Genomic DNA, 15,064 nt, shown 5'->3' with positions numbered 1-15,064 from the left:
CCCACTATCTACCCTCTCCCTACCCCCCTTATCACTATCTACCCTTTCCATACCCTCCCATTCTTACTATCTACCCTCTCCGGGCTCTCCCCCTTCTCACTATCTACCCTCTCCCTACCCCCTTCCCACTATCTACCCTCTCCCTACCCCCCTTCCCACTATCTACCCTCTCCCTACCCCCTTCTCACTATCTACCCTCTTCCTACCCCCTTCTCACTATCTACCCTCTCCCTACCCCCCTTCTCACTATCTACCTTCTCCCTACCCCCCTTCTCACTATATACCCTCTCCCTACCCCCTTCTCACTATCTACCCTCTCCCTACCCCCCTTCTCACTATCTACCCTCTCCCTACCCCCCTTCTCACTATCTACCCTCTCCCTACCCCCCTTTGTAGGTCACTTACCGTGCACACAAGCTGAGGATCACTATGTGCAATGCCAAGCATCGGCTGAAGGGGTGGAAACGTTCTCTGGAGTGATAAATCATGTATTTTGAACTAATCTCGGTTTGCCAGGGAAACACTGCCTACCATAATGCATAATGTCTACTGTAAAGTTTGATGAAGGAGGAATAATGGCCTAACACTTGAAAATCTGTTGGCCATTGTTACCACTCATTTTTGATTCCAGTATTATCAGAAGGAACTTCATACTATTTCATCTTATTGTCAAGAAACACAAAATCCAGTGTATTTTTTGCATTTACACATTTACTGATCATTTCCTCTCATGTTTTCTTCTGTTTCCTAATTTTTGCTAATCTAATAGTCATAAGGAGATTTTTAGCACGCAAGCACTTGCACCAGAAGATAAATATGAAACAGAATGAGATTACCTATGTGAAAGAATTTCTTGAAAGTATAGAAACTATGGGACAAAAGGCATACCACTCTTTGGCTATCCAGAATGCATCTGATGTTGCTCGAGAGAAAGACGGAACACAAAGCGAGGGAGAGTCTCCATTCAATACCATAGACTCATCATCTAAGAAAGAAAATGCTGTCAAAAGGTAACTAGAATCCTACACATCTCATTGTTTGCTACCTTAGTCTGTTGTGTATTTTGCTAGCACTACTTAAATAATATTATACTCATCAGGTGTATAAGTGTAGTCATAGAATCTCAAATTTAGATACATATGTGATGATGTGCAAATAATAAAATATGCTTACCCTTATTATTAAAAATTAGTGCAAGGGACTCTTAGTTTTATGGTCCCCTATGTAAGCTGTAACTTGCTCTGTTGGGGGTAGCAATGAAATATCTGTCTTTATTGTGTGACAAGGGCTGAGGTGTAGACAAGATGAAGAGCAGCTGATATCTTCAAAACCTTCCAGCTATATTCACAGAGAAAATAGTACTGAAAGTGGACACGTCATCCAAAAAAGTGTGGATGGCATATGTTAGTGAAATCGCCAGCAAATATTTCTGTAATAATGTATATGTACATTGTACCCAAGTTCTTGGGTATTTCCAATATGGCTGCCTGGGAGCTGTGTTCTGTTTGATTCCACACTATGTTTTTATGCTAACAAAGCATGAGGCTGCGGGTATCCATCTGGCAGCCACAGGCTGCTGAAACTGATCTGCCCCTGGAGTAACGGTATCACTAAGTATGTGGGCCTACCATCCGCCGGCACATTGGGCATCTGCACGGTATTCCAGATAGCCAGTCCAGGCGTTCATCTACCAGAACTGAAATAGTCATATTTCTCTTGTTAATTATATGAATGTGGAGCCTTCTTAAAAATCAACCCAACAAATCACAAAAATAGGGTATATTTCTAAAAATAACAACAAGGCTATTTTTTTTATCTATATTAATTTAATCGCACCACAACCATATTGATTTTAAAATTTAAGCTGCAAAGCCAGTCTGCTATATTTCAAAGAATGCCAAGATTTCTTAGAAAAAAGGATTTATAATTCGAGCACAGATTTTGCAGTTTAACATACATGGCCCCAGACTGTCACATACCTGGCCCGGCAGCTGCCGAGAAGAAGGGGGAGACCTTCCACCGTGCCGCGGCAACCGCAGCCACCACGGAGAAGAGGGAGACCCCCCACCGTACCGCAGCAGCTGCAACCGCCGCGGAAAAGAGGGAGACCTCCCGCCTCTACACGGCAGCCGCCGCGGAAGAGGGGGAGACCTCCCGCCTTGCCGCAGGAGCCGCAACCGCCGCGGAGAAGAGGGAGACCTCCCGCCTCTCCGAGACAGCCTCAGCCGCCGCGAGGGAGGGGAAGACCTCGCGGCTCCACGCGTCGGTCGTCCTGTGTTGGAGCCAGGTCCGGTCCTGCTGCGTGCACGCGGTCCGCTGCACGCCACCTAGTGGCGCCAGCCGGTACTACGGCTCCTTTTAGAGTTTTACGTTCTGCCAATCCCAAGATGGCCGCGAACCGGAAGTGACGTAACGGCACTTTGAATTTTTGGCGGGAATTCTGTAATTGATGCCTGGACTTCCTCTGCCTATTTAAGAGCCTCAGAAACACTCAGCCTTGCCTTCTGATGGTTGTACCTATCTTGTATAGTGTCATCCCAGTACGCGTTCCTGTTATTGATTCCTGGCATCTGACTCCGGCTTACATTACGACTATTCTGACTTCTGGCTTCCTGACCTAGGCTTACCCTGCAACGATCCTGACTTCTGGCTTCCTGACCTCGGCTTACCCTGCAACGATCCTGACTTCTGGCTTCCTGACCCTGGCTTGCTCATTGGCTATTCTATACTGGACTCTGGTGTTCTGTCTTTGGGACTTGCACACGCTGTTCTACCTGATTACAGGTTCTACCTTACGCTGTGCGTGACAGAATCAGAAGGCCACCATGAGACCTGCATCGGTAGGACAGCAGAGCTCCACGGAGGATCGTTTGGATGGGATGGATCACCGTCTGGATCAGTTTGCCCAAGCTCTCCAGACGTTATTGCAACGCACCGACCCAGCGCTACAAGGTCCTCCGTCAATTGCGGTCCATCCACCTCCGCCTGCAACTGTTCATTCTGTACCTGCTCATCTACCTCCTCCTCAACGTTACGGTGGTGAGCCTGCAGCATGCCGAGGATTCCTGAATCAATGTGAGATTCATTTTGAACTTTCGCCTTACGCCTTTCCTACTGAACGGGCTAAGGTGGGCTATGTGATTTCCTTGCTCACCGACAAGGCTCTGGCATGGGCCTCTCCACTATGGGAGAGAAATGCTCCTCCAGTTCGGTCCTACTCGGAGTTTGTCTCGACACTGCGCGCAGTATTTGACGTTCCTGGGAGGAGGAGTACGGCATCCGCATCACTGTTCTCCATCCGTCAAGGTTCTCGTTCTCTCCAGGAGTATTCCATTGAATGCCGTACCCTGATGGCAGAGGTCGACTGGACTAACGAGGCACTAGTCGCCGCATTCCTTAATGGACTATCCGAATCCCTGAAGGATGAGATTGCGGCTAGAGACCTTCCTACGGACCTGGACGCAGTGATTCAGTACGTCTCCCAGGTGGATTTGCGTCTTCGCGAAAGACAAACTCAACGAGAAAGACTAAGACGACAGGAGAGGGGAGCGAGGGACACCGTGCGTCAATTTTTTCAAGTTCCGTCCCCATCCACTATGCCTGACTCCGCGGAGGAACCCATGCAGCTGGGGGCAGCTAGACTCACCGAAAAGGAGAAGAGCAGGAGAAGAAGGGAGGGGCTATGCCTGTATTGTGGCCTTTCGGGACATTTCCTGAAGAACTGTTCAAAGAGGCCGGGAAACGCTCGCACCTAGGTAGGCTGAGGGGACCTACTGTAGGTGTGATTCGACCATCCCCTGAGACCAAAATCACCCGTATGACTGTTCCAGTTCGAATAGTCTGGGCTAGGGGCTCCGTGGATACCGTGGCTTTTCTGGATTCCGGCGCCGCCGGCAACTTTATTGACTCTGAATTTTGTAAACGGTTCCTGGTTCCCACCCTTCCCTTACCCAACCCGTTATCTGTGGAGGCTATCGACGGGAGACCGCTCCTTCAGGAGCACATCACTCTTCACACATCACCTCTTACCCTCTTGGTGGGAGTGGTTCACAGCGAATCAGTACAGTTATTGGTCATCAGCTCTCCCTCTGTGCCGATCATTTTGGGGTATCCATGGTTGCGCAATCACAACCCTACGATTGATTGGTTTACGAACCAGATTACGGCTTGGAGTAGCACTTGTATGGACCACTGCCTCTCACCTGTAAAGACTGTTCCTGTGACACTAAGCTCCATTGAAACCTCAATGTTGCCAGATCAGTATCGTTGTTTTGCGGATGTGTTCAACAAGAAGGAGGCGGAGAAATTACCCCCACACCGACCATATGACTGTCCCATTGACCTGCTCCCTGGTACCATGCCACCCAGGGGTCGGACCTATCCACTTTCGGTCCCAGAGACTAAAGCCATGGAGGAGTATATTGAGGAGAATCTTCGTCGAGGATTTATTCGCCGCTCCACGTCACCCGCTGGAGCAGGGTTTTTCTTTGTTAAAAAGAAGGATGGGGGACTTCGTCCTTGCATTGATTACAGAGGATTAAACAGAATCACCAGACGCAACACGTACCCCATTCCGTTAATTTCCGAGCTCTTTCACAGACTGCGCGGAGCTACAATCTATACTAAGCTGGATCTGCGGGGTGCTTATAACCTTGTTCGAATTCGCGAGGACGATGAATGGAAGACGGCATTTAACACACGTTCGGGACATTACGAGTATACGGTTATGCCGTTCGGGCTATGCAATGCTCCAGCTGTCTTCCAGGAGTTCATTAACGATTGCCTCAGGGATTTTCTGCAACAGTTCGTCGTAGTCTATCTCGATGACATCTTGATTTACTCCTCAGACCTCTCCACCCATCGCACACAGGTCACTCAAGTATTAGACCGTTTACGGCAACACGGGCTCTACGCCAAGCTGGAGAAGTGCGAGTTCGAGGTTCGCCAGGTGCTATTCTTAGGATACGTCATTACCCCGGAGGGGTTTGAGATGGACCCTGCTAAAGTACGTGCTATCAGGGATTGGCCGCAACCTGTGGGTCTGAAACCACTACAACGTTTTTTGGGGTTTGCTAACTACTACAGATGTTTTATCAGAGACTATTCTAAGATCGCGGCGCCCCTAACGGCTCTCACTAAGAAGGGGGCCGACACGATGGTATGGCCGCTGGCTGCTGTTTCCGCGTTCAATCAGTTGAGGGAGAGGTTTACCACAGCTCCGGTGCTCCGACATCCGGATCCCCGACTACCTTTCGTCCTGGAGGTAGATGCATCAGAGACTGGGGTAGGGGCTATTCTCTCTCAACGAGCCTCTTACAGTGGGCCACTACACCCGTGTGGTTACTTTTCTAGAAGATTTTCTCCTGCGGAGAGAAACTATGATATCGGCAACAAGGAACTTTTGGCTGTCATTTTGGCCTTAGAGGAATGGCGACATCTTCTGGAGGGTGTACAGGTTCCAACCTTGATCCTGACGGACCATAAGAACTTACAATATATAGAGTCCGCAAAATGTCTGAACCCTCGACAGGCCAGGTGGTCTCTGTTCCTGTCCCGGTTTCCCTTCATTTTGACCTACCGTCCGGGCTCCAAGAATGCCAAAGCCGACGCTCTCTCGCGGATGCACACCTGTCCTGATGAGGAGAATCACGAACCCGAGAATATCGTACCAGCAACCAAGGTCTTAGCTGCCACCCACCTTACCTGTCTTACTCCTCTCATGGATCATATTGCCAGATTGCAGTCACAAGCTCCGGGATCTCTACCTACGGGCAAGCTGTTCGTGCCGGTTCGTTTCAGGTCTCGAGTTCTCCGTTTATCCCATGGCTCCAGAACGGCAGGACACCCGGGGGTTGCACGCACAAGGGATCTCGTTTCCAGAACTTTTTGGTGGCCAGGTTGGGCCAAAGACGTTGTTTCGTTTGTCCGATCCTGTACCAAGTGCGCAGCTAACAAGTCCTCCAGGAGAGCGCCTGCCGGGATGCTCCATTCTCTGCCACTCCCCTCAGCACCATGGACACACATTGCGATGGATTTCATTGTCGACTTACCGAACTCCAGAGGGCATACAGTCATACTCATGGTGGTGGATCGTTTTTCCAAGATGGCTCACATGATTCCATTGAAGAAATTACCTTCTGCTGCTACATTGGCTGATGTCTTTATACGCGAGATCGTCCGGCTCCATGGACTACCTACCGAGATTGTTTCCGACCGAGGCTCACAGTTCATAGCACGCTTCTGGCGTGAATTCACCAAAGCCTTGGGCATTACTCTGGCCTTCTCGTCCGCGTATCATCCCCAATCTAACGGGGCAGCTGAAAGGGCTAACCAGCATCTGGAGCAGTATCTACGCCTGTTCATTAACAATCACCAGGACAACTGGGTGGATCTACTACCCTTTGCTGAATTTGCCCGTAACAATTCCGTACAAGAATCTACAGGGGTATCCTCGTTCTACTGCCTATACGGTTTACATCCTCAGCCTTTCCCTGGGGCATTTCCCGTCTCTACGGTTCCGGCCTTACAAGAAAGGCTGGTTGCCATCCGGGCTACTTGGTCGTCTGTACAGGAGACACTACGACTCGCGGGCAGGCGACAAGAACGTCAAGCAAATAAGAAACGTTCTCACGCCCCTGCTTATTTGCCTGGAGAGAGGGTTTGGTTATCTACCAGATATCTCAAGCTAAGGGTACCATCCATGAAGTTGGCTCCACGTTTCATTGGTCCCTTTCCTGTAATTCGCCGGGTCAATCCGGTAGCGTATGAACTTTTGTTACCTCGAACCCTTCGGATTCCTCGAGTTTTCCACGTCTCCCTTCTGAAACCTCTGGTATGCAATCGCTTTACTACCATAAGACCACCACCGGCGGGCACCTCTGCAACAGATTCCCTTCGGCGTTGTCCTCAGATGATTCTGGCTACTCGCAGGCAGCAGGGGAGTGTGCAGTATTTGATTCACTGGAGAGGTCTTGGTCCAGAGAGTCGTTCCTGGGTACCCGCGGCTCGTCTCAACGCTCCTCGTCTGGTACGGGTCTTCCTCGCCAGGAGACGGGTTGGCCTTGCCAAGGGTCGTCCGGTGGCCGCCCCTTCGAGGGGGGGTACTGTCACATACCTGGCCCGGCAGCTGCCGAGAAGAAGGGGGAGACCTTCCACCGTGCCGCGGCAACCGCAGCCACCACGGAGAAGAGGGAGACCCCCCACCGTACCGCAGCAGCTGCAACCGCCGCGGAAAAGAGGGAGACCTCCCGCCTCTACACGGCAGGCGCCGCGGAAGAGGGGGAGACCTCCCGCCTTGCCGCAGGAGCCGCAACCGCCGCGGAGAAGAGGGAGACCTCCCGCCTCTCCGAGACAGCCTCAGCCGCCGCGAGGGAGGGGAAGACCTCGCGGCTCCACGCGTCGGTCGTCCTGTGTTGGAGCCAGGTCCGGTCCTGCTGCGTGCACGCGGTCCGCAGCCGGTACTACGGCTCCTTTTAGAGTTTTACGTTCTGCCAATCCCAAGATGGCCGCGAACCGGAAGTGACGTAACGGCACTTTGAATTTTTGGCGGGAATTCTGTAATTGATGCCTGGACTTCCTCTGCCTATTTAAGAGCCTCAGAAACACTCAGCCTTGCCTTCTGATGGTTGTACCTATCTTGTATAGTGTCATCCCAGTACGCGTTCCTGTTATTGATTCCTGGCATCTGACTCCGGCTTACATTACGATTATTCTGACTTCTGGCTTCCTGACCTCGGCTTACCCTGCAACGATCCTGACTTCTGGCTTCCTGACCTCGGCTTACCCTGCAACGATCCTGACTTCTGGCTTCCTGACCCTGGCTTGCTCATTGGCTATTCTATACTGGACTCTGGTGTTCTGTCTTTGGGACTTGCACACGCTGTTCTACCTGATTACAGGTTCTACCTTACGCTGTGCGTGACACAGACATAATTAATTTAGACCATCCTTTCCACTATGACTTTAATAGTTTTAGTTGTTTTTTTTTCAGTATAGGATGAATACAGTATGAAACAATTCTTCTTTGCTATGAGAGCTCTCCTAAGTTACCCTCGGAAAATAATTAGTAAAGAAAAAATCTAATGCATTTCATTCAATTTAAAGTAAATCCAATTAAAGCTTTTCTACAAAAAGAATCCACTTTCACAGCTTCCTTGTAAAGCGCTTTATGCTGAAGGATCTTGTTTTAGTTTTAAATGGTGGGTTACTAAGGCAGCATGGTCATTTCTTTATATTTCAAACAAGGTTTAAACGTCTTAGAATAACCTTAGATGTCCTTTGTGTAACTGTAAGTCAATGCTATACAAAATTGGAAGTAGTCTGTAACTTTTTCTGACTGTATATGATTAAACTCCAGTTTACACATTTATTTTATTTTTTTAAATCATAAGTATCGTCTGGTTGCTAACATTTTAGCAGTAAACTAAGCACAGAAAGATATAGGTGTTCAATGCAAAATGTGTGAATGTATGTTTGTGTTTAGATTACATTATTATATTCATATTATTTTATACATATTTATATGACAATTACACTTTCACTTGGTCATATCTTCTCTTGTTTCAAGAAATTAATTGTAATCTAACAAAATGGCCACCCTTTTTATTGTGTGACAAAGGGTATAATAGCAAACTTTGCAATCTTTGAAGATGAAAAAAAAAATCTGAAAATATATACTTCACAACAGTAGACAATTTTTGTGAGTTGTCAGGGAATTTCAAATTTATGAAATAATCAACTGTTCGATCGCTAATATAGTTTATCGGTTCAGGCACATAAAATGTTGAATACAATATTCTTGATAAAGTACCAGGCAGATGGTGGAATTATATACATTTATTGTTTTATTTTTTGTGTAATTTATTGGTAAATGGGAACGAAGAGGGAGCTGTACTTCACACGTAACCATGAGAAATTTGCCTGTATTTTTTCATTTAGAAACAAGCCTATGGCATAAATACAGAATACATTGTTATACTGTATAATTCATACGGTTGAATTATTATTCACAATGTATCCATTATTAATGTATTTGTTTATGTTTATTAAGCATGTTTGATATATGTCTCCTTGCCACTTATACTGATTTATACCATGAGTGTAATCATCACTGCATTCATATAAATATTTTATAACCACATAAGCATATATCATCACTACACCTTACCGAACTTGATTATTTTAAGTCTATATTATTAAAAAATATTTACTTATTTACATTTCAAAAAGCAGCAAAAATTGCCTTGATAAAGCACTAACCAGTTCCCCACCCTCATCAACAAAAACAAAAGTGTCCCTCTTAGGTCATTTGAAATGTTAAGCGGTATTGTCTTTTTTTCCCTTATATTTAATATTCAAATCTGTTGATGATGAAAGCAATTTCTAAAGGGTCAATAAGTCTACAGAGGGGGTTTGTAGCTGCTGAGTAATTCTCTTTTCGGCACTCTTTCTCTTACTGGTGGGCATCTGTTGGTATTTAAACATTTGTAGAAGTGAGCATATTGCGGAACGTGTCAAGCCCTATTTTTATTGTTTAAGTCAGCATGCGCTTGCAGTTACATGTACTGAAGAACTGCTGATATATTTTGCATGTTGGTGTTGGCAGATTGTTGTATGGAGCACTAATTTGTATTTGTGAGTGCTTTTTCAATACAAAGGTTTTGACTAATTTTCAATTTGTGTGTTGGTACTGTACAGTTCTAGTTCTAGAAGCCTGAAAAGGTGTGCATTTGGAGATACTCTGATATTGTCTACCATTAGCCCTGTGTCACCCCGAGTAATTGAACTTCTCAGCTGTAAATATTTATCCACTGTCAGCTAACTTGTACCAAGAGCCAAGATTCAATCTACTTGATATAATGGTTTCTGTTTTCATTTGCAAAGCCTGAGGAGAAATCTAATCTTACAAAATGCAATCACCGATAATCTAACTTGTTATATCATAATACCATTTGTTAAAAAAAGTGATCTAAGTATACACTAATAAGTTGTCCCTTAACAAATCATTTTTCATGTCTTTCATGTCCTGGCAATATGTTATTTTCTAAGCATGCACTGTTCATGCTTTAGTAAACACCAACTAGATGTGGTCCAATCAATGGCATTTCCATTAAAAGCAAATGTGTAGACAAAAAATGGAAAAAACAAATACAGTTTTGTTCTATGGATTATTACATTAGAAGGGAATGTATTTCATGCATGAAAACATTTATGTACTTTGCTTCAAATGTAACATTTTTGTTTTAGTTTAATCGTTTTAGATTATGACCTCCTGTTCTAACATGTCTCCTCCTTTGAAATACACTTCTCTTCTGTACTTTATTAAACTCCTTTAACAGTAGGATAATGTCAGTATCATTTGCATTTGATTTAAATCAGAATTTCATTTATAATTTGGGTTCATTCACGTACCATGCAATCTTTAATTGTCATTCTGTCTATTAATTTTTCAAAAGGCGGCATACAGTGTTTGGTATCTAAATGTTATCAGTATTCACTGCAGGTACTAGCATCACTTATCCATAGGTAACCAAGATCCAATAACTTATAACTAATCACTCATTCAAAACTATAGAACTTACACTGTTGTGGAAAATCTTCATTTTACAGCAAGGCCATGTTCAAATGAGATCTTTCGTCAAGTGGTATTTTCTGCATATGGTTCATAATCATTGTATAACTGTTATGGGTTTTATTCTCTGTCTTTCAGAACTGAAGAAATATGTCCAAAATCCTCTGAAAAATGTCTTGTGGCCAGCCGGTCAACCGGTCACTTTTTTTCTAGTTCAGTTCCGGTTCCCTTAAGTACTTGTAGCTCCGTACATTCTATAGAAGCTTCATCCATTAGATCCCTGTCTTTGCACTCAGTATTGAGTATGGAGGAAAGCTGTAACCTTCAGTCACCTCGGAAACAACCTCCACCAAAACCAAAACGAAATCCAACCACAAGATTGAGTGCTTCATATGAAGCTGTCAGTGCTTGCCTTGTAGCGGCATCCACGGATGTGGATAATGAAGGTTAGTCTCATAAATGGCAACTTTGTGGCAAATTTGCACTTATTTTTGATAAAAAAAAACATAGAACAGTTAATTCAAATATCGTTACCAAACATCTTTAACACTTCTCTTCCTGCCTTATAGGTAACAAGAGCAATATACGTTAAAAAATGGATCATATTGTGTCTAACAATATGTTTATTCTATGTGCAGGCTGATTATTGTCTTAAGCTCCGGATTTTCAGGGCTTCTATGGGAGTAGAATATGGTTTTTACAGGTCCAGAATTATATTCTAAGTTTCCCTATTCTCCAGAATCCCCCAAATGCATGTGTCCCTTCCCCCGTCTCTAGCTATTTTCTGTCCAGGAGAAATGTTTGGCCAAACACATCTCCTCTAACGTGACATACTTACCGCCAGTCAGCTCCAGCTCAGCAAACTCTGCAGGTGGGGTCAGTTCATACACCTGCTTGTGAATGTGTGTAAGTCCTCCCATTAATTTTTTGAAGAATGCATATTAAACAACTCACAGAGTACTTGAATATGCATTATTCTTTAGTGGGGCTGTCAGGGATAGCGAACTCTCCCGTAAATTATGTTTTTTAGATTTAATAAAATTAAACTTATTTTCACGCTATAGGTTTCCATGTTATTCACAAGTAGGCCATTAATCGCATAGAGATTATTCAGTTCTAGGTTTTGGGTTCAGGTACTAACAGTACTTTTCATACATTTTCATACAGGGTGATGTGTCAAGCTGTTACAGGTTTATATATAAAAATGAATTAATCATATCAGTGCTAATAAATGTATAAATCATGTTCCTGCCAAAATATGGCACAACCACAATAAAATAAGGTCATAGGTTAAAGTGAAATATGTCAAGTTGAAACTTCCATAAAACATAAAACAAACAGTCATTGACTAATTGCATGAAACTTAATAAGTACTTCCTCTACTACTCTCTAATGCCACAACCAATTGCAAATCCTATATAGATTGACAACATAAATGAAACAAATACTCCTTTTCTCAGTCAACACTTGGGACTGAAATAGGAGATGTTTAAGGTCTTTGGGATAACAGTGGTGCCTTTAGTTTCCTATAAAAATGAAGGCAACAATTTGTCCTTCAAAGACATTGTTTAGAACGTTGCAAAAATATTATTTTTATTCGTCAACACCAGTTGAACCACCTATTGCAATTTGTTGTAATATATTTTTCATTTTTTAAGCTTTATCAAGACCAAGACCCCATAGTGATGATTACAGCACAATGAAAAAAATCCCACCACCAAAGCCAAAACGTAGTCCTAACACTAAGTTGAGTGGTTCCTACGAAGAGATACCTGCACAAAAATCAGGAGACATAAGGACCGTCATTAAAAAAGGATATCGGGATATTGTAACCATAAAAAGGGCTGCCTCGGCAGATGGACCTCACCACGGGATTTTAACTTTGTGCATGTACCACAAAAGTGAAAATGAGCCAGTATACATAGAAATGGTTGGCGATGCAAAGAGGAGCTGTTCTACTGAACTTCAAAGCCCAGAACAAGGAGAAGCTGTTTATGAAGAAATGAAATATTGTAATCCTGATCAAACTACTAGTAATCCCATATTGTCAGGAGCCTCACTGCATAACATGAATTTAGTAAAAGCTGAGGACAATGATGTAAGAAAAAAGGTGGAAGTAAATCACAAAGACACTTATGACATACCAGCTCCATTTCCAAATCTCCTTACCCATCGACCACCTCTGTTGGTTTTTCCTCCAACCTCAGTCACCTGCTCGCCTGCCTCTGATGAATCCCCCTTAACCCCCCTTGAAGTAATAAAACTCCCTGTTCTCGAAACAAATATAAATTACTCTATGCAACCAGAATCGTCAACTCCAATATCACCTTCATGTTCCAAACATAAAGGAGAACATGATAGACCATCTTCACCAGCACTAACTGTGTTTAGCGTGTCAAGCAAAATGTCACCTCCTTGTACGCCACCTGTCCCACCTTCTTCAGCTACATATCAGTTTGCCACAAATTTTAACTTTCCGACAGAGAACACATATGCGTTGTTAGCTAATACTGGCAAAAAGACAACTAACCTGGATTCATTAAAAGGACTGTCAAAACCAAAGCCAAGTGCAACTGAAGAATCTGCTAGTGCATTGCCCAAACAGCCTTTGTCTTCTCCAGTGAAAATTGCGAGGGCAGTACAGATTAAATCCCATTTAATTTCCCCCTCTTTGTTAACAAACAGTTTTGCCAATTCTAGCCAATTGACAAGTCCTCTAGATGAACTGACAACATTATTCAATTCGGGAAAGAGTCTTCTCCGAAAATCTGCAGCGGGAAGAAGAATTAGGGAACTAGAGGGTAATGTATACCTTTTACTATTTTTACATTGGATAATTGTTACTTTTACTTTGCAGCTCTTATTTGGAATGTGCTATATTAAGCTCATTGGTTACAGTTTAAATTTAGAATTAGTGTGGCTTTGCATTTCAACTCTATCAATGAACTATGCATTAAAAAAGGCTGGTCCCAAAAGCATCTTCTGTTGTGCTGGATAATGGATAGTCAAATCAGCAATAATGAATTGTATTATTAGCTTCTCTCACAAAACAAGGTGACGTGTATTCTAGGTTGTATCCAGGAAAGCTAATCACAATTATATAATATTCTTTTTAATTACCTTTACTAGTTTTAGATTGCAGTTAATTTCTGCATTATCACCTGGAAATTCTAACATTAGTGAATAAACTCTTTTGTATAGTATATTTTCATAATTTTGCCTTAATAATTAAAAATCAAGTAACAAAACCTTTTTTACCCCTAGGTATTGAAATAAATATGAACCTGAGTAGCGTGGATGATTCTGCAACATCAGATACTCAAGATAATAATGCAAACAATCAGGAAAACCCATCATCTAATTCTCTGTCCACTTGTGCTGCATTTGAGAATGGAAATTCTGTAACTGGTAGGTCCTCGCTTGAAATAAAATACGGTAGATTATACATTACCTGGTACTTGCTCTAAATAATTTATTATATTTACAAACAGTTACAAACAGTGTCTGAAACAAAGTTAAAATACATGTTTATTTTTTAATTATAGCAATGCGTTCAAACAAGTGAGAACAAATGGCCTTTCTTGCATTCAGGGATGCCCTGGCACTTTAAGGCCAGCGGCTGCCTATTGGCACAAGTGCAGCTTATGTCTGGATATGACAGGCTGTATGTTACTTCTTTATGCTCACGTAGCATGCAGCTGGGCATATCCATCGTGCGGCTGCACACTGCACCACCTTATCCTCCTCTTACATAAAAGAATGGGTGAGCATGGGGTATGTTGGCCCAGCATGCCAGATGGCCTGCTTGCATTGCATTTTGTACAAATCACAATTGTCAGTTAAATTAACCGTATGATTTCTAGTAGTTAGGACACATTTTAACTTATAGGAGGCGCAGCTAATTTCCATAGTTTCATAGTGACAACCGTATAAACATCTTACATTTTAGGGAAAAGAAAAAATGTTGGTGCGCTAACCTAGTCTCAAATAATACAAATGTGTAATATGAGGCCTACCAAACAGTGTGAGCATGCTGCAAATACAGTGTATTGGCTGTACAGTATATACAAAAAAACAAAAACTGTCTGCGCTTCTCACCCTAATAAAGTTGGCAACAAATATATAAACATAATATAAATGAGAGGTTTTGGTTATATGAATTGGACAAAGCATAATTAAGATCACCCGCCACGTCAAGGCACACTCTCAATAGGGTGAGAACCTACTCTCACCTCCTACATAGTGGGCACACTATAACCAAAACCTCTCATTTATATTATGTTTATATATTTGTTGCCAACTTTGTTAGCGTGAGAAGCGCAGACAGTTTTTGTTTTTTGTATACACTGTACAGCCAACACATTGTTTTTGCAGCATGCTCACACTGTTTGGTAGGCCTGATTGGGACCATGAGGCATTTGGGGGTAATACCAAGTATAGCAGAAGCCATATATAGGCATACCGCGCTTTAAGGACATTCACTTTAAAGACACT

The 15,064-nt window shown here is 43.4% G+C and overlaps 1 protein-coding gene across 1 annotated transcript in view; it reads left to right on the top strand.

Annotated features, from left to right (window-relative positions):
* Positions 1–15,064, top strand: part of MYO16 (myosin XVI) — a 104,978-nt gene that overhangs the window by 78,964 nt on the left and 10,950 nt on the right. The window contains exons 30-33 of the mRNA XM_053455266.1: positions 770–1,010; positions 10,709–11,016; positions 12,229–13,371; positions 13,835–13,978. Coding sequence (XP_053311241.1) covers positions 770–1,010; positions 10,709–11,016; positions 12,229–13,371; positions 13,835–13,978 — 1,836 coding nt within the window. The remainder of the gene's footprint in view (positions 1–769; positions 1,011–10,708; positions 11,017–12,228; positions 13,372–13,834; positions 13,979–15,064) is intronic.

Source organism: Spea bombifrons, chromosome 2 (genome assembly GCF_027358695.1).
Source record: "Spea bombifrons isolate aSpeBom1 chromosome 2, aSpeBom1.2.pri, whole genome shotgun sequence".
Classification (NCBI taxonomy): domain Eukaryota; kingdom Metazoa; phylum Chordata; class Amphibia; order Anura; family Pelobatidae; genus Spea; species Spea bombifrons.
This window is presented reverse-complemented; position numbering and strand designations above follow the sequence as displayed.